Source organism: Carassius auratus, unplaced genomic scaffold (assembly GCF_003368295.1).
Source record: "Carassius auratus strain Wakin unplaced genomic scaffold, ASM336829v1 scaf_tig00003893, whole genome shotgun sequence".
In the NCBI taxonomy this organism is placed as follows: domain Eukaryota; kingdom Metazoa; phylum Chordata; class Actinopteri; order Cypriniformes; family Cyprinidae; genus Carassius; species Carassius auratus.
The window spans coordinates 20,407-43,852 of record NW_020523566.1 but is presented as its reverse complement, the minus strand read 5'-3'; the positions used below and the strand labels follow the sequence as shown (position 1 = coordinate 43,852).

The 23,446-nt window shown below is 37.1% G+C and overlaps 1 protein-coding gene across 1 annotated transcript in view; it reads left to right on the top strand.

Moving 5' to 3' along the window:
* Window positions 1–23,446, top strand: part of LOC113070425 (thrombospondin type-1 domain-containing protein 7A) — a gene marked incomplete at its 3' end in the record, with an annotated part of 46,388 nt that overhangs the window by 4,797 nt on the left and 18,145 nt on the right. The window contains exons 3-6 of the mRNA XM_026243709.1: window positions 3,177–3,358; window positions 10,252–10,407; window positions 14,985–15,188; window positions 21,826–22,020. Coding sequence (XP_026099494.1) covers window positions 3,177–3,358; window positions 10,252–10,407; window positions 14,985–15,188; window positions 21,826–22,020 — 737 coding nt within the window. The remainder of the gene's footprint in view (window positions 1–3,176; window positions 3,359–10,251; window positions 10,408–14,984; window positions 15,189–21,825; window positions 22,021–23,446) is intronic.

Sequence of the window (23,446 nt, the reverse complement as noted above, 5' to 3'; positions counted from 1 at the left end):
TCCTTCAAGGCTTCATTTTTTTCCTTTCACATTTTATGTTGTTGCCTTCTGTTAAACTACTTTAAATTACTTTTTTTTTTTCTTCACATTAATCTTCACTCCATTAAATATAATATATCTTATTCATGATATTCAACTTTTTAATTGTTTGAATCTTTTTAAAAATATAATCTTAGTTTTAAAGGATGCATTAAATTGATCGAATGTGACAGTAATTTATAATGATTTCTGTTTTTATTTTTTGTTATTTTTATAACTTTATATTGATCAAAGAATCAAAGGGAAAAATGTCAAATTTTCCTAAAATTGATTTATTTTTCAATATTGATGATTATAGGAAATGTTTGTGTGTGTATATATATATATAAGCATAACAGATAAGATACCTTTTTTTTCAAAAACATTAAACATACAGAAGTGTTTATGAATATATATATAGGCCTGCATTGTTCTATAATAGCTCTCTGTATAACGACTTCATCTGTTGACGGCTTTTGGATAGCATGAAGGTGTTAAAACACAGATGGAGGAATAAAAAGTGAAAAGAGGGTGGGGGTGAAGGTCCTGCTGGGGAAGATGGAGAGATGGCAGCGTGTTGGTGGTTTGGCACAGCGCCACCCTGGAGGAGGTGAGCTGATGAATAGTGAACGTCTGAGAGGACAGGCCACACGCTGTCTAATCTGATCTCCCCCACAGATGGGCCGGTCCATTCCCCATCACTCATCACTCATCACCTCACTGCACTGGATCTCACCAGAGCGGAGCATGTGCCCCTCTGTATTTGATATAGGTGAAAGGTGCTCCTGTAGTGCTGACCCAGTGTGTGCCCAGCCATGCTCTCTCACAAAACCCCACATGTGCTTTCACTGCTGTCGCTGAGAAAACGTTACAGCAGGGGTTTATGACCAGACGTCCCCCAGAGTGAGATTCAGGTGGCCAAGAATGGCTTGTAACCATTAAAATTTAATATTCACCTACTGTTAAGCATCTCATAAATCTCTTAAAGGGATATATATGAGAATGGCAGTATTAAGCATAACAGATACATTGACATTAAGTACATTTACACAACTGACAAATACATATTAGATTATTTCGAACATTTAAACGAATGGCAGGATTTAAAAAAATATATTTTTATAATAAAAAAGAAAAGCTCAAATGCTACACATGGATTTCTGTGCAGAGTTTTTCATCATTACTCGCTGTGTTTCCATCCAATGTAAATCTCAGATCTGATTCATGTGAGCGTACATTGAAATATGGTTTATTAAAACTCGTTACATCAGGTTTCACATCTTGTGATAGTCACTAATTCATCTTTTATTTGATTCAAAGTTGACCAATTTTGCATCGTTAATCTCTGTAAATGTTGACATCTGATACAGCACATTTACGTTTGCATATGTACAATTATGATGCGTTAAAACGAAAACATCAGTTTTAAAATATTGTGAACGTTTGTCAAATCTGTTTATTTGAATCAACTTCATTTAATTGATATTTCATATATTTATACATATTGGGAAACTGCTTTGCTGATGGCGCATTATGCTATTTAACCATTATCATTTGCTATGCAGTCCATTCATTACTCATTCAAGTATCCTAAATAAGAAAGCTTTCTCATTTCACACATTATGTGTAGCTCAAGTATTGTGCATAAATGGAAAGTGAGGCCCTCAAAGGAAAATTCTGAATGCAGTCTTGTTAGAAGCCCACTCAAATACACACTGAATCACAGCTCATGAATATGGAGCTCTGCATTATGAGGTCAAATGGACTTAATTTTTTTTTTTTAATCTGTGAAAAAGGTTGAGAGCCATTACCATGGAAAGTCAGCAGGAATTCTCTATTGGTTATAAAATCCAATCCACTGCATTCAGAAACTGAAATAAATGTTTCATATTCTATCATTTACACTACAGAAGCAAAGCAAGAGACCGTTTCTCTTAGTTTAGAATGCATGCTCATGGTCAAGAGATGTTTTTAAAGGGCGCTCTCCTTTCTTTTTACTATTCGTATTTGAACTCTTCTAAAAGCTGGAAGCAAGACGTGTTACTGAAGGTCTCTGGACATTTAAGCACACGCACTACCTGCGCTTGCCCACCCCCCCCCCCCCCCCCCGAGCGTGCCCTCCAGCTTTTGATCAGTGCGACACATGTAGAGAAGAAATGGTGATCAAAGGCCAACGGTAAAGAGGAGGTTCTTACCTTTTCAGCCAATGCTCACACTGTTAACCCTGAACCAGAAGTTTTGTTGTCTCATTTATGCGTATTATCATTTCATTAGAAAAGGCACTAAGACCTTTACCGATATTACCATACATTCATTGGATATGGTTATAACGGTTTCAGATTGTATTACAAATAAATAAATAGTGTGTTGTAAAATCTGAAATATTTGTGCATAACATAAAATTACTAGTACACAACTTAATAGTAATATAAAAAATAGCAATATTCATATAAAAAAAACACAAATAATTACTAAATTTAAATAAAACCAAATATATTAAATTTAAAGCTTTGTCAAAAATATTAATATAAACTATAAAAGTATGCATGTAATACTAAAATAACACTGATATGTATTCATAAATATTTTAGTTTAGCTTTACTTTTTTCTCAGTTTATTTTTTTTTATTTTTTTTATTTTTTTTAGCAAAAATGTTTTGGTTTTTGTTTTTGTTAATAGTAATAGCACCATGGTTACTACACTTTTACTACAATAACACCATGGTTACTTTTCATTAGGTATCTCTGGACAGGGAACAATCCAATCAAACATGCATATGATAATAATCAGTACAGAGTGTGTCATTTTTGTTGCAACATATCTATCCGTAGCTCAGCTTTTGATGCTGTTTCCCTGGTGTGCTTTCGCTAACATGATCAATTAAAAAGCAGCAGCCCAGCCATCAAACTCAATGATGCTCAATAAAACCATGACGTTAGCGCACATTCTGACTGACGTGCCTCCTGATTAGTCTATTTAAAATCATCTATATTTATAACTCCAAAGGACAGACCAAAGTACAGTTTATTTTTGTGTGGAAAACAAAAAACGAAACACAAGCTTCAACCTCAGTCTTCTCTCAATCTTTAGCCTTCGGAAGATAAATTAACAGAACATTAAATACTCAATAAATGTCCTTCCTTCCTCTGTCTCCGCAGGTATAATTGGCGAACGACAGAGTGGAGCGACTGCAGGGTGGATGTGCTCCTCAGCCAACAGGACCGTCGGCGGAGCAACCAGACAGGGCTCTGTGGAGGTGGGGTTCAAACCAGGGAGGTCTACTGTGTTCAAGCCCCGACTGAAACCTCATCTAACCTCAGCTCCCTCAAGAGCAAAGACGGTAACTAAACTATCAAATTCAGTGTCTTAACCCTCTGCTTGTGGTCAGTGCACTTGCTGGTTCAATGATATGTCCTGAAACCAATCCAATCTCTCTCTCCAATCATTTCCTTTCACATCTTTACCAATTGTTTACGTTTGCTACAGGTTCCACACACAGTAACGAGCACACAAACACTTTCTATTCAGCGAATATAACTTAATCCAGATCTAATAGATAAACATGTGGCAACCGTTCTGTTGCTAGTAAGAACAGGGGTTGCAGTCAACACCATCTTACATTTGTTGTGCATGTATTTTTTTATTCTAGCGTTTACACAAAAAAGTTAATCCATGTGCAATATGTGACCACACGTTCAGTCAGCTCAAAACTTGCCAAGACCCATTTTGCAATGATGGCACAGTCCCCTGAATTGGAGCCCAGCTTCCAAAAATGTTCCCAGTTGGTGTTGACATCAACAGTAGGGCAGCATATGATTATTGCATATGATGCCAGATTTAAGCATAGTAAATATTGCATGGCTACTTCTATGATATTTGGAAAGTTTCTGTTATATTTTCTGTTATATAAAAGTTATATTTAATAAAATCACCATTTTTGTCTCCGGTCACTTCCGCCCCAGTACAGAATTGGAGGCTCAATGCGAGCTTTTAGACAAAGATCAGTTGATGTTTGTATTGTGGTACACAACTCAAGCCAACATAGAATTTGGATTGCTTTTTAAGGCTGAAATTAGATCACCAGGGAGAAATTAAGGGATAAAGAAGGCAGTGCTGTACAAATGAATGAGGCAGCTACTGTGGAATTTAAATGCTAATGCTGAGGTGCGCATTCACCCAAACACGGATTCTCTCTGGAGTAATACGACAGAAACAGGGAGGTGTCAGCGCCGAGGCTGGTGCCGGGCCTGTGCTCACTCTCGGACTGACACAGAAACTCCCCTGCCATCTGCTCTGAGAGCTGAACCGCCGACCTCTCAGGGGTCTTATTCAAATGTCCCCAGCTGTCCTCAAGCAGTCATTGCATGGTATGGCTTGGTCACACCTCAGACAGAAAGTAAAAGCACACTGAAAGCAGCTTGCCTTGTGAAATGAGCCACATTTATATCACAATGGTGTATTTGACAGCTACTGTAAGCCATGATTAAAAATGAAATAAAAAAAAATAATTAAAGATGATGTCTTTCAGCTGATCAACATAGGCATCTTGTAGTCAGTGTAGTCCATTTGCGTTGTCGGTATGCTGTTATTTTTTGTGCGAAACACAAAAATAATATATTTTTAAGGAAATCTAACATATATATTTTCTATGTAGCACCAAGATCATTGTGAGCAGATCAAGTTCCAGAACAAAATCCGCCATGAAGTAGCTCATGCATCACTTTTGAGCACAGTTAATAATTTGACTTTCATCATTCAGATTTATTGAAAAATCTGTTCTGCATGATGGACTGAAGGATGTGTAAATAAATAATGCCAAATGCTCTTTGTTTTTGCAACTGAAATTAGTTTATATTATATGGAATTGCTTTGAAACTGGTTGGAGATTGTCCTATCTGTATTTTATTTAATTATTTCACATATACACTATCATTCTAAAGTTTGGTGTTGGTACGGTAAAACAATGCAAGTAAAAACAGTAATGTTGTGAAATATTCTTTCAATTTAAAAACTTAAGTTTTTAAGTTTTTTACAATTTCATTTATTCCTGCAATGGCAAAGCTGAATTTTCAGCAGCCAGTACTCCAGTCTCCGGTGTCAAATCATTTTAACATGCTGATTTGATGCTGGACAGCATTTAATTTAATTAAATGTTTTATATTGTATGATCACCTTGAAAATATTTAGTGAGACAACCACAATTCACCCAAAAAGTGCACATGCAATTCATTAGATTGCATCTTTTTTGATGTGCATCTTGTTGAATCAGGACCTAAATGTCCAGCCTCCTGTCGGTGCTGAAGTTTTGCCAGACAGTGTTGGAATCCCTTCTGTAATGTGGCCTTAAGAGAAGCACATGGCACTAACTGCAGCTCCTGCTGTGGGAGGTGACAGGCCTGGCACGCTGACGAGTCACACTGTGACAGATGGAAGAACTGTGAGATGAAGAAAATCCTGTCCACAGGGCAAGAACACCTGCACACTTTCACACACACTCTCTGCGTATTTCACATATACACACACACATCCCTAAAGCTTTTCCCACACCATGTCCAGCTCTGTCTTGTTCTCTTTTGTGCATATTGTTTTCTTTTTCTCTCCTTTGATTTTCTTTGTTTTACCCATCACCATTCTCACCAAATATGTTTATATGTTATTAATTGCAATTGATTTGATTAATTAATCTGCATATCATGTAATTAATTCACATAAATAATAATAATAATATTAATATTATTATTAAAATTATTTTTTAACCTACTTTTTTTCCTTATTTACCTTGTTCCCTTTTAATCAATGAAAATCAATCATGCACTTTCCCCCTCTGGGAGTTTCAGACAGATTTGAGAGGATTTAATTTCAAGCTCCACATGATTGGACATTTTCAGCTGATTCCCCACTGGGCCTTTGGAATTATTCACAGGTATTTATTTCTATACATTAAAGCCAGACAATGAGAGCATCAGGAGCGGTGGTTTACTCAAGGACAGACACTGTGTGCTTTAAGCAGATCTAATCATTCATTCTCAGGGATCATACATTCTCTGTAGAATTTGGACAACTATAGCCGCGTTTCCACCGCAGGAACTTTACCCAGGAACTAGGGACTTGGTCCGGTACTTGGTGTGTTTCCACCGCAGGAACCAGGAACTAAATAAAAGTTCCGGGTAAAAAAATGCGCCCCAGAAAGTCCCTGCTGGCGAGGTGGTACTTTTTTAAAGTTCAGGAACTTTCGGGGGCGGGACTTTGGCGCTAAACATCCTGATTGGTTGAGTTGACGCAGCATTGGTTGAGTTCAACCACCATTTATTCGGATCAACATTTTCAAAATATTACTGTTATTGTGTCATGAAATGTAATTTTAAAAGTATTTCAGGCGAGAATGTAGTTGTTTAAAACTCAAATCTGTTGTTTATTTATAAAGACAGCGCCTATTTAAAAATGTGTTTCGCCGATCTCGTAGACGGTGAGCTCCACACGATCAGCGAGAGCTCAGTGATCATCTATCCGCCCAGAGGCAGCCTCACCTTGGATAGACCTTCTGATACGTGCCGCTGGCTCTGATGTGTCTTTAGTGGTTAAACATAACATATAATTCAGCTGCGGGGTAAATCTAACAGGTTTTCTTTGGTCTGTATTCAATTTATCTATATGTTAAAATGAAAATAAAAAAGGCAAGTCTATATAATATTTCGTTTCATTGTAATGGCTGTATATACGTTACACTTATCCCTGAACTAAGTACATTTCTACAGCTGTTATTATGTTTAAATGAAAATGAAAGGAGGCAGTGGTATTTTATATCCTATTTCGTTTTATTGTAAATATACTGAGGGGAAAATTGCAGTAGCCAAAGCGATCTGAGTTCACGCAGCATTGGTTGAGTTCAACCACCATTTATTTGGATCATTTTCAAATATTACTGTTATTGTGTCATGAAATGTAATTTTAAAAGTATTTCAGGCGAGAATGTAGTTGTTTAAAACTCAAATCTATGGTTTATTTATAAAGACCGTGCCTATTTAAAAAATGTGTTTCGCCGATCTCTGCGACGGTGAGCTCCACTCGATCAGCGAGAGCTCAGTCCTCATGTATCCGCCGAGATGCAGCCTCAAATCGGCTAGACCTTCTGATATGTGCCGCTGGCTCTGATGTGTCTTTAGTGGTTAAACATAACATATAATTCAGCTGCGGGGTAAATCTAACAGGTTTTCTTTGGTCTGTATTCAATTTATCTATATGTTAAAATGAAAATAAAAAAGGCAAATTTATATAATATTTCGTTTCATTGTAATGGCTGCATATACACATATCCCTGAACTAAGTACATTTCTGCAGCTGTTATTATGCTTAAATGAAAACCAAAGGAGGCAGTGGTATTTTATATCCTATTTCGTTTTATTGTAAATAGGAAAATTGCAGTAGCCAAGACGATCTGACTGAAGTTATCAAGTACGCTGCTGTTTATAGATTTACCGGACTTGCGTCGTCGCGGACATCACACTCCCGAGTCGAATGCACAAAGTCTGAACTAACTACCGAGGATGCACGTCCAAAATCAGCGTACTTTAAAAAAACAAACAAATCAGCAGTACTTTGTATTGAGAAACGCGCGCAGACCTATGTCACCAGTCTATTTGCCTAATCTTCCCGGTACTTTACACCGCGGTGGAAACGCAGAAAGCAACAGGTCTGGGCGGAAAAAAGTTCCTGGGAAAAAAAGTTCCTGGTAAAAATGTTCCGGGTAATTTCGGTGGAAACGCGGCATATGTTTGTCTGCACTCTGGCTATTTCAGTACAATGTGTGAGGCCAGTGCATATGAAACTTTGATACTTGAGGCATGTCCACCGCCTTTTCCTGCCATTAGTTTTTTAAAGCAGGAGCATATCCACTTTTATTTTAACTATCACACATTTAAGTTTGTATAAATTATCACTTCACATTATTTCCTAATTCAATTTAAAGGGATAGTTCACCCAAAAACAGAAAATTCACCGTCATTTCATTCTAAAACCTGAGTTCTTATTTTGTGTGTGGTTGAGTAAGTGTTGACAGAATGTACATTTTCAGGTGAGCTATACCTTTGTATACATTGTATAGTATTGATTAAAATATATATTAATTTAAAGACGTAAATAAAAATAGAGAAGTTATTTGAAACGTTTAAGATGCATGTGCTTCATTTAAAGTGGGTCTAACAGTTGGAAACTGTTGACATTAAACTGTTTGAAATAGTAGTCTTGCATAAACATTAGAATTGTTATATTATTAGTGAATATTTAACTTTTATTTGTGTGTGTGTGTGTGTGTGTGTGTGTGTGTGTGTGTGTGTCCGACGGTGTTGACTCATATTAAATGAAATTCAAGCAGGCGGAAATGGAAGCAGTAGATGCATACAAACATAGCTGAATACCTGTGAATTTACATTAATCTCCCCTAAACAGTTTGTGTTCTGTTTTGCCAGTAGTGAAGAATCAGTGAAATATATTGTTTCCACGGTTATGAAAGCTTTGTTTGCATTCCAAATTTATTTTCAATCATTTTGGGATTATGGATTCCAAAACCCATGTAATGAATGCAGGAATGGCACTGAACACAAAATATGCATTATGCATATCAAAAGCAGCTTGTTGTCTTCCTCTCTGCCAATGCTGCTTCCCGTACGACTTCCTGCTCTACTATTTGGGCCTGGGGAAGCTGTGCTTGATTTCCTTTCCCCACGGGTGGCTTCAGACATTTAGACGACAGGGGAAAGCAACTGCTGTTGCGATCTTTATCCATTAACACATCTCAGTCACAGAGAGCAGAACACAACAACAGTGTTCAATTATTTCGCTCGGCCGTGTCACTCTCCGGATTCTAATCAATGTTGCACCCTGTTGTGGATCTTTATGAGATGTTCAATGAAGTGTCTTTGTTACAGAGCATCCGTGCAGCAAATTATTATCAGGCAGGCCCAAATTATTGATGATGATGCTGATGGTGATGTAAGTAGGTGAATGTGTTGCTGGCTGTCAGGTGGACAGAGGGACTGATGGGATACTGGTGCTATAATTAGGCCAGGGAAACCCTGGGTGGGAAATCAGCAGACCATCTGGCCTCCAAGCGAGTGTTGTGCCACCTGAACAAGGTCAACCTACAAGGAGAGGGTCATTAATCAGACTGGGTTAACAGGGCAAACGTGAGCCGCTGAGACAGGAAGCCCACTTCAAAATCTTACAAGCACAGCCATGTCATTATAAGAAATACAGAGTGCATGGAGACAAGTCTGTTTGTGGGAATTAGGGAACTTACATTTGCAAGTCAATTTGACATTTTTTTTTTTTTGCAAATCAATTTAGTCAATTTGACAGCTCATTTATTTCTTTTATTTTTCTTTTTTGACATGTCACTTTTGAAAGCAAATTCAGCTTGCTAAATTGAGCTTGCCGGTGGATGTTTGTCCCAAAGGAGCACTTCACACTTTAATTTCTGTTTTAAACAAGCTCATATAAATCATTAATGATTCTGGCCATGCAATCAATCACTTAGGTCGTACTGAAAATCTACACACACACACACACACACACACACACACACACACACACACACACACACACAAAACACATGTATTAACTGAATGATTTTAGAAATGGCTCAAAGCACACAGAGAACACCTTTTGAACGCGAGTCAATTTGCATGTGAATGAAGAGAAGATCCGTCAAAGGCTATCGGCAGCAGATCTGTTCATGCACTGACCTTGTAGAAAGTCAACTATGGCTCGGAGCTGCACACACTCTTGCATTGAGTGCTATTTACAGATAAAAAGAAAACAAGGACAAAAAGGGTCTTGGGAAATTTCGAACAAAACGTGCAATCAGAAGCACTTGTCTTTGAGAATGATGTTGATCATGTCATTGTATCTCTTCATGTTAAAATTTTCAAACATATTGAAATGCTTCACATTACATTGTGTGGGCAGTATAGATATCTGAAAAACACTATATTGCACGATACTACCAGTTTTACTATATTTGATTTAATGCAGCCTTTGTGGACATAAGAGACTTTTTAAAAACAAAATCTTCTGAAACTTTTTCTATGTGTATAATTTAAATATCTGAAATAGTTTTGGACTTTAATTGTTATGTAAATGATATACTTGGGTAAATGTACTGTATATTCTTGTTCCATTTGCAGTACATGTATTTTTATAGGGATTCTGTAACAGTGCGTGTGTGTGTTTCCTCAGCCTCGCGGCCAGTGAACAGTGACCTGTGTCTGGGCGTTTCTCCTGACACCACCCAGCTCTGCCATATTCCCTGCCCTGTGGAGTGTGAAGTGTCCTCCTGGGGTGCATGGGGGCCCTGCACCTTTGAAAACTGCCAGGATCAGTCCACAAAGAAAGGTATGACCAGTTCATCTATTACAGTTGTTTGGGGAGCGGTCATTTCACCCATCTTGCTAAAACAGACCGGATCAATAAAACGTCTTCTTTCATTGTAAATCACATGAATTGTGTACGGGAAGCCTTTCAACTCATAACTCACACCTCTCACGTCTGTCTGCGCCATCAGCATCCAGGCCATAAACTTTCAGCGCCTACTAGGGCAAAAGATTCATTTTCTTAAAGGGGGGGTGAAATGCTATTTCATGCATACTGAGTTTTTTACACTGTTAAAGAGTTGGATTCCCATGCTAAACATGGACAAAGTTTCAAAAATTAAGTTGTATGTTTGAAAGAGTATTTCTGTTCCAAAAAAACCTCTTCCGGTTTGTCACAAGTTTCGGAAAGTTTTTTTTCGAGTATGGCTCTGTGTGACGTTAGATGGAGTGGAATTTCCTTATATGGGTCCTGAGGCACTTCTGCCGGAAGAGCGCTCGCTCCCGTATAGCAGAGCAGAGAGAGCACAACAGACTTCACTGATCAGAGCGATTCACTGATGAGAGCGAGAGCGTCACGAAAAGTCACAAAAGAAGTGTGTTTTTGGTTGCCAGGGCAAGACAACCCTGCACAGATTACCAAAAGAGAAACAGCATTAAGGGACCAGTGGATGGAGTTTATTTTTACAGAGCATCAACGGAGTTGTGCAAGTGTTTTTGTTTGTTCCCTGCATTTCGGATTGCACATTGTTTATTTCTTAAGGATAATGCAGTCCCAACGAAAAAGGGTTGGAACCGCATGCGGTGAGTAAAACTGCTTCAAATATCTCTGTGTCGTTAACTTAGCTATCAGCGCATAAGCACATCAAGTAAACAACATGCGATGTTGTCATCAAACTGCACTTTCCACATGTACAGCTTAAAAAAAAAAAAAAAGACGACATAAAGTGGAACTTAGTCATTTTCCAAACCCGCTAAGCAAATATATACAGTTTCAGTACATACCACATAGAGACACCTTTGCTGATGCTACTCTTTTTAAATTCCAGCCTCTGGATCTGTATCACAGCTTCCAAACGCTCTCAGCGCAAAAGCCTACTCGCGCTCGTGATTCTTTAGCTCCGCCCACACGTCACGCCTCTAGGCGCTCCTGTTTTTCCAGGAAAAATCGGTACAGACTATCTTTCTCTTATAAATATAATAAAAATAAAGACTTTTTGGAGTTATGAAGGATGCAGTACTACTCTATAGGTACTCAAGATTAACAGGATATTGAGTGAAAACGAGCATTTCAACCCCCTTTAAAGGTTTATAAACCAGGACCATTGTAGAGGGAACAACAAGGGACCCACAGAAAAATAATGCATGTCACGAAAGAGACAAAAGACAAATCATGGGTTAGATGGCTTCAAAGAGACATACACAAGCTTCAAATGGTCTCTGGAATGAACCGAATCTGCTAGATTCACAGGATGGTGGCTTACCGAATGCTGCTGACAGATGGTATGGTGTATCAAAGGTGCTGGCATGCTGGTTGCGTTTCTCGTTAATTATGGCTGGGACAGCGACTCGTGCCATGACTAATGCATATTGACTCTTCCCTAATGAAGCGACTCAAAAGGATGGGATGGGAGGAAATTCTCCAGCATGCATCTTAATGATGAATTCTCTGTAAATCTGTGTTCCACTCTCTCTTTTCAAAAGCCCACGGTTCGAAATTCATGCCATATAGCTGGAAAGGCAGGTCTCAGCACTTGTGTACTGTATATACAGTATGTGGGCTCTCATTATTCAGGGATATGTGGCGAAAGGAGTAAAGGAGCTTCTTTTTTTTACAGTATCATCATACAGTATCTCCCAAACAAGGACAGAATAGAACATGTAAGGAAGAGGAATTCAGTGATGTGTTTTTTCTTTTTTTTTCTTTTTTGTCTGGATAGATGGACTGAAATGAATAGGGGACCAAACAGTAAAATATTATATATTGTTTTGTGATTATACATATGTTTTTAGATTTGTATTATATGATATTATGACAGTATGAGTTAGTCTTATTGCTATATATTCAGATTTAATATTGCATATTTTAGTACTTAAATATGTGACCCTGGACCACAAAGCCAGTCTTAAGTGTCAATTTTTGAAATTGAGATGTAAACACCATCTGAAAGCAGAATAAATGAGCTTTCCATTGATGTATGAAGTATCAGACAATATTTGGCCGAGATACAACTATTTGAAAATCTGGAATCTGAGGGTGTAAAAAAAATAAAAAATCAAAATACTGAGAAAATCCCCTTTGAAGTTGTCCAAATGAATTCTTAGCAATGTATATTACTAATCAGAAATTAGGTTTTGATATATTTTCTGTAGGAAATTTACGAAATATATTCATAAAACATGATCTTTACATAATATCCTTCTGATTTTTGGCATAAAAGAAAAAACGATAATTTTAACCCATACAATGTTTTTTTTGGCTATTGCTACAAATATACCCCAGCGACTTAAGACTGGTTTTGTGGTCCAGGGTCGCATATATGTATTCAGGTGAATGACTTTATATTTGCAGTTACCTCTAAAAATAAAGTAAAATGTATAATTGAACAATATTTCAAGTTTTTTAATTGAGATATATTTTAAACTTCAAATGTTTCTGAAAATCTTCACAATGTCGATTCACGATCTGGAATTAAATTTTAACCGAAATCATCTTTGTAACACAACTCAGTTCTCAATAATGCAGTCCTGGTTTGATGTCGCGCACCAACCAAATCATGTGCTTTCTTGCCTTCTACAAATGATGGATGCAGATATGAACGTTATTCTGACAGTGATACTGTTCTTTTGAAATATATATTGGTAATCTTTATTATAGTCTGAACAATCTACAAAAATAAGCTTGATGGGAGATAAAGTACAAATTACATGTGACATCTCAACCTGAGACCTTAATAACATGTCAGTGTGCACCTTAGACGTGATGACCCATGAGATCCTGATGAGATTTTTCTCCGTCTGTGCCTTTTGTCTATTTTTGATTAACAGCGGCTCATATGAAACCCAGATGATTTGTCTGATAAAGAGACAGAGGCAGCATGTGCCATCAAACAGCTTCAGGCTGACTGACAGGACGTGGTACAATCCCCTTACACACAAACAATGAGCTCTACGCTGACCTTCTGATTAAATAAAGCCAGGAGGAGAGTGCAGGACAGAAGTAATCAGAAAAAGGGACAACGCTGGCATCTCCAACTAACTCCTAAAGGCCCCCCTCTCCTGTATTAGCTTATCGGCCCCAGACAGCAATGTGGATTAAACCAGAGGCTGGGAGAGCAGAGAGAGGAGGGTAATGGCAGAGTACATGTAGGTGACCTTGCGCCGGTCATGAGTCCAGTCCAACCATGTTTATTCCTCTGGAGCCCCTTTCCTGCCCTTGAATGGGAATACCCCTGGCGCCAAAGCCTCTTCTGTATTAATGGATTGCTGAATGCATTAGTCCCTTTGGTGAAAGGCAAACATAATGAGGAAGAAATAATACAATTCATTATGAGCTGCTTTCTGTCATCTTGCACACTTAATGGACCGATATGTTTAATATAATATTACAGTAATTGTGCAATGACACACTGAGACAGTTTAGAGGGATTGCGCCGACAAGGCAATTAGTACAGACTCTAGTCGGGTAAGTGTTGGGTCTGTGTGAACTTCAGGAGAAACATTTCTCCATCCATAAACTGCTGAATTTGGAAAAGCATGAATAAAATGTGTGACTAATTGAAACTACTCACTATCCAACAAGGGTAAAGTGATTATTTTATTTATTCTTAAATATTTATTCTTAAGTAAAATATTTGTGTATAATAAAAAAAGTAATACACAAACACACACACACACACTCACACACACGCACGCACACACACACACACACACACACACACATATATATATATATATATATATACATACATACATACATACATACATACATATCCTACATTTCTTATATTTTCCTAAAATGTTATGCTTTAGTACAATAAACAGTATATATAGTGCATCTAAAATTATTTATAGACTATTATAGTATTTTTTTTTTTTATCTTTTAGGGTTTCCATTTTAATATTAGTTATTTTCTTGCATACTTTTGTCATTATTATTATTATTATTATTATTATTATTATTATCAAATATCTCTATTTAGCCTTTTTTTGGATGTAGTAATTTAAGTACTTCAAGGATACACGTCCAAATTTCATTTTTATAAAATAAATGTAATAAAATTGGTTCTAAAATAAATTTTAATCTAATATTTATTTATTTTATGTTTGAGTTAATAAATGTAAGGTTTAAGGGTTTTTGTTTGTTTTTTTTGTATAATGACCTGCTACTGCATGATATGTATGAATGTGAAATCTTGTTGAATTTGCAATAAAAAGAAAAAGTTCAGTCATTTGAACAGATATATTTACTAATTAATTACTTTTTTTTTTGAATATTTTACATGATTCAACTCTACCTGCGCTCTTTACTCCCACCAATTAATTCAACCAACTAAATCAGTGACCTGAATGACTTTGAGTCTCATCTGTGTTCTTTGACAGGTTTCAAACTGAGGAAAAGGAAAATCATGAATGAGCCCACAGGTGGCACAGGAAATTGTCCCCACCTGACAGAGGCAATCCCCTGTGAGGAGCCCAGTTGCTATGAATGGCTGCTGGTGAAGCTGGAGGAGTGTGTGCCTGACAATGACAAAGCGTGTGGACCGGGAACCCAGAACCCAGTAGTACAGTGCGTCAACAGTGAAGGTAAGTGACACGTACACCTTCCATCTGCATGATATGGGACTGTCCGTTCATTCCATTCATAAGCATTCAAGCTTATTAAAAAATCTTTGCCTGAATAGACTTACTATTTTAAGGTCATGTCCAGGCCTGCAGTGTATCGAATGCAGCAACAAACTCAGATTGTTTTGTTGTTGTACAGCTGGGTCCATTCTTGAACTCTGTCCATAGGGCGTATGTTGTGGACTCATGCCCAATGCTGTAATTGCTGTTTCTGCAAAGGCGGCTGGTAGTACTTCTCTATTGTTAGAATGGCCAGAGGGGAAATTCAGAGCAATAAGAAGTGGCACTGCTGGCTTTCAGTCTTCTATACACAAAGCCACATGTGCTGGGGCGGTCTACTGTCTAACTAGCCCAAAGGCCCAAAACTCTCCAATAGCATCTGGGTGTTATTGGCTTCACTGAGTACACGGTAGCTAGGGAAACCAACACCAGTACCATCTGTGAGATCAGAGAAAAATGGGGACAAGCACATGCCTGGATCTCTGACCAATGGCTGACACTAACGCCTCAATATACTGATTAAGAGGAGACCTGGGATGCCTGCAACACTTCTGTAACTTAGAGTTGTTGTGATTGGCTGTAACATCTAAATTTGGCATTTTGTTGGTAAAATAATTTTTATTCCAACCCCCAGAAATGATTTTACAAATAGGTAAATCATTGAACAACACAACATTTTGATCAAAAATCACAATAAACACAATTTTTCAAATAAATACTTTATATTTATTTGGAACAAGGATTATGGTGTATATAAATAAATAGAGCATAGTCTACTAAATAGTCTTGGAGAGCATAAGAGACATCTTTCAAAAATGTCAAAAAGTCTTACCGATCCCAAACTCTTAATGGTAACATACATACAAACAAAGGAGAACATGAAACACAGATGACTTAATATTGCTTAAGCTCTCAGTGGATTTAGAGTTATTACATCGTTTACTCTTACTGTCTGAGAAGCTTTTGTCAAAAGCCAGTTTTATATCTAATTATTTAGGGCTGGAAAATCTCCCATCGGTCTTGGTTTTAATTTATATTATGCATACAGCCTAAAACACCATAGGTATTTGAGAAAATAAATGGCCCGGATATGTTGTACTAACATTTTTTTTATTTTATTTATTTTTTTATGAGATTTTATGGATGAACACTTCGGTCTGGTTGATGAGGGAGTGAAATTCAGTGCCACAAACCCACAATTCCAATTCATCCGATCTAGTTGATTTTATACAGTATAATAGAGAATCAAGCAAGCTGAGTGAATATTTAAAGAAACAAAGTGGAAATCCTGTCTCCAATGTGTGGAAGTGAAATAGGTTCATTATGCGTGTTTATCAAAAATAATTCACCTTAAATTATTGTGGATATGAGGGTAGTAAAAAGTAGAATAATTGTTTTATTTCTTTATTTTATTTTTATTTTTTTATCTATTAGAATCACCAACTCTGTGACTTCTTTCTCTTTACCATCGGTATTGTTAATGTATTGTCTGGAGGTGCGGCACCACTCTACTTGCATTAATCAATTATGAGCATACACCATAATTGTATTTTACATCCTCACATTTCACTCCTTGTTCCAGTAAATTTCAGTGTGCGGACATGGCAATTACTGCGACATTGCAGAACCTCAGCATTCACATTGCTAATGAGGACTCGGGGGAGAGAGAAAAAGACGAAGAGTGAGGACAGAAAGAGAGAGGCAGAGAAAGGCGCCTGTGTGTGCGCGCGCAACTCAATCAGTTTTGCAAGGCTCATAATCAAGCATCCCATTCACACCAACTGAAGGTGTCATTCTGCATGTGCCTCAGCTGTCACCACAGAGATGACTGCCACCTCCCCCTGGCCCTCCAACAAACCTCATCTCCTAGACAGTTACCCGGAAACACCTTCCTTAACATGCCACGTATAACAACTGTACTTTATATAGCAGGCTGATTCGATAGCTTTGGCAGCCAAGCATTAAGTGGGTTTATGACAAATTAATTAAATAAACTGATCACACTGTACTAACCCTAAAATGCATAGCTATATATATATATATATATAGCTATGCATATATATATGGGTCAAAGTGGTCAAAGTGGTCAAAGTGGTCCGGGATACAATATGATACATTCCGTTTATAGCACTGCTTGTTTTGTCATTGAAATGGTAATTTAATGACAGTCTGTGGTTGGTGGGTCAGATTTTGCCTGGGGACCAATATGTCTTAACATACTAAACATGATGTTTCAAACATGTTACTTTTCTGTAACTGTGGAACACAAAAAATATATTTTAAAGCAAGGTTTTACTGTTTTTGGCCATACAATGAAAGTCAGTGGAGTCCAAAACAACATCTGACTCATTGAATTTCATTGTAAATAAAACAAAATAAAATCTATACATATTTTGTGTTTCATGACAAGAAAAGAAAATAATTCACACAGTATTAGCAGAAAAAAAGGTGTTACAGTACTGGATAAATCATAAAGAAATTATATTATTTTTGCACATTTTGTATATGCAGTTATTACTATGGACTTTCCATGTATTTTATAGATCACGTGGTCCAACAGTTTTTATATTATTTATCCATATATACTGTGTGTGTGTGTGTGTGTGTGTGTGTGTGTGTGTCACCTGGCATATCCTAAAACCTAAATAAATGAATATTACTTGCATGCACAGGGTGTATATATATATATATAATGCCTTTCTCCGCGTCTCTGCAGCACAGCAGTGTAGCGCACATTGAAAGGCACATCACAGACAGAAAGAAAGACATTTAAAGTACTTTTTATTATGTATATATATATATATATATATATATATATATATATATATATATATTTATATATATATATATATATATATATATATAATATTTCAAGTATCAGCATTCGTCGTTTTATGTTTAAAATATCAAAACCATATTAATGCAGTTGTAACTGCAGGTTAAAACATTAATGTCATGCATTAAACAGTGTGTAAATGCATCTAAATGATTCTTCTAATGCAGCTTCTGTGTTTTCTCTGCATTGCAAAGATTAACTTTATCAGTACTGATTTACTTGGTAACAGTAAATGACTTATTCTTATTGACTGATTCAGTTTAACAATTTGACTGAAAAGGTGATGCACACTTTTAGAAAAATATATAAAGAATTCTATCACTGCTGTGAACTTACCACCAAACAGAATATGAACAATATCAGAAACTTCAGCTGTTCATGGTAGCCCTTAAGATACCAGCACAATAACACACTCAGCAAAATATGGTCTGATTATCTTTATTGATATATATTTTTGTCTATATCGCACACCCCTAATATATCTAACATTTTGTTTATAGAAAAAAAAAATGGCCATAAAAGGTATAGTTTTAACGACTTAACATCTAGTTATTATGAGAAAATGTGTCTTTTTAATAACGACATATCTCATTATTATGACATAATTGAGCGGAAAAAAATAATATGAGTGTAGCAACGTGTTGTGTTTGATCAAACACTAAAAAAAAAGGCTAAGGAACATTGCCTTCAACTTCTGTAAAACAGGTAAAAATAAATAAATAAACTTGGCTTAGAAAAGGTAAAATACATACAAATACATTTGAGAAGTGACCTTTCTTCTACTTGAGCCCCTGCCCCTCAAAATGTCTGTGCATGTCCCTGGAGTGCAGAATCCAAAAACTGAAAGAAACACTGGCCATTACTCAGTTCCTCCCTAGCCATAGGCTTACTGCAACACGCTGACCCATTTAAGTCCAGATACCTTGCTGTAGTGAGGGATAATATGATTTGTTCAAGGTCACCTCTTTCTTTGTCCTTCCTCTCAGATGGGTAGATGGTGTATATGTTGTTCTGGCACCAGTGGCGAGCATCTTATATAAATGAAATTAACTCTGATTCAGTCTGCATTTAGCTGAACTCCCTCTCTCCCTTATTAACTTTGGGAAGAGTAGTGTGCAGCCTCATCAGAATGTGACAGCACTCAAAAGAGGAAATGTCATATGCCGTCTGGTATTTTTCCATCAAGGGATAGTCAGACGCAGGTGAGGTTTAACACATCTGAGATTTATTTATTTTATTTTTTTTCTGACGTGAAATGCTACGTCTTGGATGTGTGTAAATGCCAGTGGTGTGCGGAGGTCTAACTCTGTCCCACCCCCAGTCTCAAGCCCTCCTCATTGTTCACTAGTGCCTCCCCTCTTCTCTCAATAATTGATTCCTGTTGTCTGGTGCTGATGAGAATAGATCTGTTGTATCCCTTGAGGTCCCACAGTGTCATCTCACTCAGTGGGTTTTCTGTCACTTTGTTGTTGTTTTTTTTTTTTTTTGCAGGGGTGGGTATCACCAATCAGTACAGGGGTTGGTGTCCAAAACTAGGTCTTTCAGAGGACCTCTGTTTTGATTTAGATTTTTTTTTTCTTTGTTCTGATTTGTTTTTATTGTGCCTCGTTTATTTGTTTTTGTTTTGATGGTTTGATTTTCTTAGTTTTGCTGTTCTGACGGTTTAGTTTTGTTTTGTTGTATGATTGTTCTGCTTTTATTTGTTTTGTTTTATTTTATTTTTCTCTTTTTTGATTTTGCTTTTGTTGCTTTATTATTTAGCTATTTGATATTTTATCAGTTATTAAAAAAATACAGTTAATGCTAATGCGAGGGTGTTTCTAATGCAGCGTCTATGGGAGCGATGGTAAATTTGTGAGAAACATTTCTCGAACATGAGAAACAAACAAACAAAAAAATTATCTCTTTTGACTGCCTTTGTCAGTTTCTTTAAATTTTTCCCCCTTTTATTGAAAGTCATGAAAACACTATCATGGTGTTTTTCTTTTGCTATTTGAGCAAATGGGAATGCAAAAAAATATATTTGTGGTACTCTCCCATTCACTGCCTCAAGTTAAACCAGCTATGACGACTTTCACTGCTGAGAAACCCAGAAATGTGAAAATAGGCAAACATTGCCGGATCATCTTCCCCCCTGGGTGCACAGCTGTCACATCCTGTTTGAAATTGAAAGAGTAATCTATAATGTATGTGTAGGAAGCACATTAAAGTCTACTGAACTACATTTTACTGTTAAACATTTGAGCAAAATGCATGCCATAACTATGCAATGGGATTCTACATGTACCCTTGTTCTTGGGGAAATTTATGGTGTAAATGTGCAGTAGGTCATTAAAGGAACACAACTGAGAATGTTGTCTTGTCCCTATGATAGTAGGGGCCTCACTAAAGTCTTATATTGCTACTGGGGACATTGGGGACATGCCCATCAAAATGTTGTCTTGGGCCCTTTGAATTTTATCAATGGTCCTGTTTACAAATACATGTAAAGTATGCAGAGTGGTAATGTGTAAATGGGTGGTTTGTTTACCGTGCAAGTCTGGCATGGAGTAGTGATGAAAGCACTTGGTGTCACATGCACAGTGTGAATTCTCTGTGTGGGTAGATTTTATTCACGGAGTGAGATGTGTTTATAATGTTCACAGAATTTAACACAGCATGAGATGAGTGAGGTTTCACTCTGCTTGGCTTTTGTCTTTTTGAAATTCATTCGTGTATTTCATTGTGGATATTAGTTTTTTGTTTTATTTGCTAGATCATACTCATACTCAAATGTGCCGGTCCTCAAAGATCCGAGCTATGATGACTTTCACCTTTATATTTTAGTGCGGATGTATACCTAGACAAATTGCACTGTATAGGGTGAGAACGAGTCTTTGAACCTGTGTGTATGCCTACTGTGAAATTACCACATCAATCGTGACGTGCTAACTTGGATGCAGCTGAAGTTGCCGTGTTTGCTTCAGGGAAATTTTTATTTTTTTTAAAGAAGCTTCCCAATGGGGAAACGCACGCCTGTTTCACACATAATCCCTCTGCAGTGCATATGCAGTCTGTGTGCGTTAAGTATGTGGTGCAGAAGCAGCACGGACTCATACTCATTGTGCTTTAACACAAGACGCGTTTGCAGTCCGCTACTTGGTACGTAAACGATCGCTGCACTGCTGCAGACGCAACACTCCTGGAACACACTGATGGACCGCAACCGAGTGAACGCTGGAATCAGTTAACATGGGTGCATAAAAAAAAGGAAACGCATACGCACTGCAGACGGATTATGTGTGAAACAGGCATAAGGTTGTTTGCACCTTGTGCAATGTGGAATTAGTTTACAGCTTTCTCAAGCAGTTTGTGATGCATTGTGGAAACAGGAGATGAGCCCCTGGTCTAATACACCACCTGTCTTCAGAAACACGTTCTCAAAGACTTAACATTACTTTTAGTCATTATTTTATTTGGGGTAGCACACATATTCTGGACGCCTTCGGCAGAATTCAAATGAGCCATTTTAATCTAGATTAATCTAGATTAATTCCAAGATTACAGTGAGATTAATCTATATTTTAAAAAAAATTAATCTATGCCCACCACTAATATATATATATATATATATATATATATATATATATATATATATATATATATGTGTGTGTGTGTGTGTGTGTGTGTGTATGTGTGTGTGTGTGTGTGTGTGTGTGTGATATGAGAATGTATCATATATCCTGTGAGAATATAACAGGGCCTGTGTTTTGTTGTTCTTAGGTGAATATGTGGACAGGCAGCTGTGCCGGGACGCCATTCTTCCCATGCCTGTGCTGTGTGAGGTGCCCTGCCCCAAAGACTGTGTGCTCAGTCCCTGGACTTCATGGTCTCTTTGCTCCAATACCTGCTCAGGGAAGAACTCAGAGGGCAAGCAGACCAGATCACGCTCCATTCTGGCCTATAACGCTGGGGACGGTAGGGTTCTTACTATAATCAAACCACCCTTATACTCATTTTCCACCAAAATGGTGTGGATTGAGCTGGTGTTTGGGCAGAGGAAGTTCAAACATCTCTCAGGGCTGGAATTACACTGAGCTGAACAATAGGGCCTTTCGCATCCCGGGAACCTTTTCATAGTACCAGAAATAATAGTGGAACTACCCACAATTGGTAGAACTAATTTTAGGACCAGATTGCCTTTTTCGAGAACAAAATTAGGTCCTACTCCGGAGCAGGGTCTAACCAGCACAACTGGTACTACCCTTGACGTAAGTTTACATTGATTGGCCAGACGCATTCGAAAATGCCCTCACCCCCCATGATATAAAATGCCTTGTAACATACTGTAAACATTGTGTCAACTTATTTTGCAAATATGATGGCGGACGCTAAAGTGCAGGCACTTGTAGCAAATGTAGCACTGCCAGTTGTCATTGGAGATTTCTTTTTTACATTCTTTTGATCGCTTTACATATACGTTGACATTCCATGTCCATTATTGTGAAACCAGCGAGACACAACAAAAACACAGCTCCGATCATAGTGTCCTCCATCCTCCAGTTGTTAACGTTGCTCTTTGTTAACGTTCGCTGTCGACCGGCTTAACGTCACTCCCTAGTACACACTGTCAGTGCTAATGAAACCTTTTAAATTGTACTGGTAAATAGTTTTCACAAATTGTCCCAGTACTTTAATACTGAACATTTAGTTCTGGAACTAAAGCGGTGTGAAAGGCCCTAATGACATACCTTACTATGTTGCTGCATAGCCTGCTCGCAAACAAACAATACTTTGAAGTCTTATTTATCTTATGAGTATCAGAGATCTTTTTTAACATCTGAATCATTTTAATTACTCATTTTTATGATATGACTGGCTCCTTTTGTATTAACATTAAGAAGTTAAAATGAATAAATAAAATAATATTCATCATTCATAATAATAATAAAAAAAACATATACTATTTATCAATAATATATTATTGCGGACAGTGAAAATAAAGTGTCTGGAGTTCATGAGACTGAGAACATATTCTGTTCTACCATTCAGAACTGTGGGTTTAGTATGATATACTATTTTTATTTTATTTTTAGGTCTCATTCTGATATGCACATTTTATGCTCAAGAAACATTTCTTATTATTAATCTTGAAAAAAACTGTTAAAAACAATGATTCTTCAATGAAAACAAAGTTCAGAAGAACAGCATTTATTTTGGAATATCTGGACATTTACTGAGAATATGTTTGTTAACATTCAAAGTAATTATATTCAGCAATTTTATAAGCAGCTAGCATAGGTTGCAGTGGAATATCTTTTTTTCAGCCTGAATCCTCATCTTTTTATATTATTTATTTATTTATTTTATTTTATTGTGGTTCAGTAAGGCAATGCATTACTTA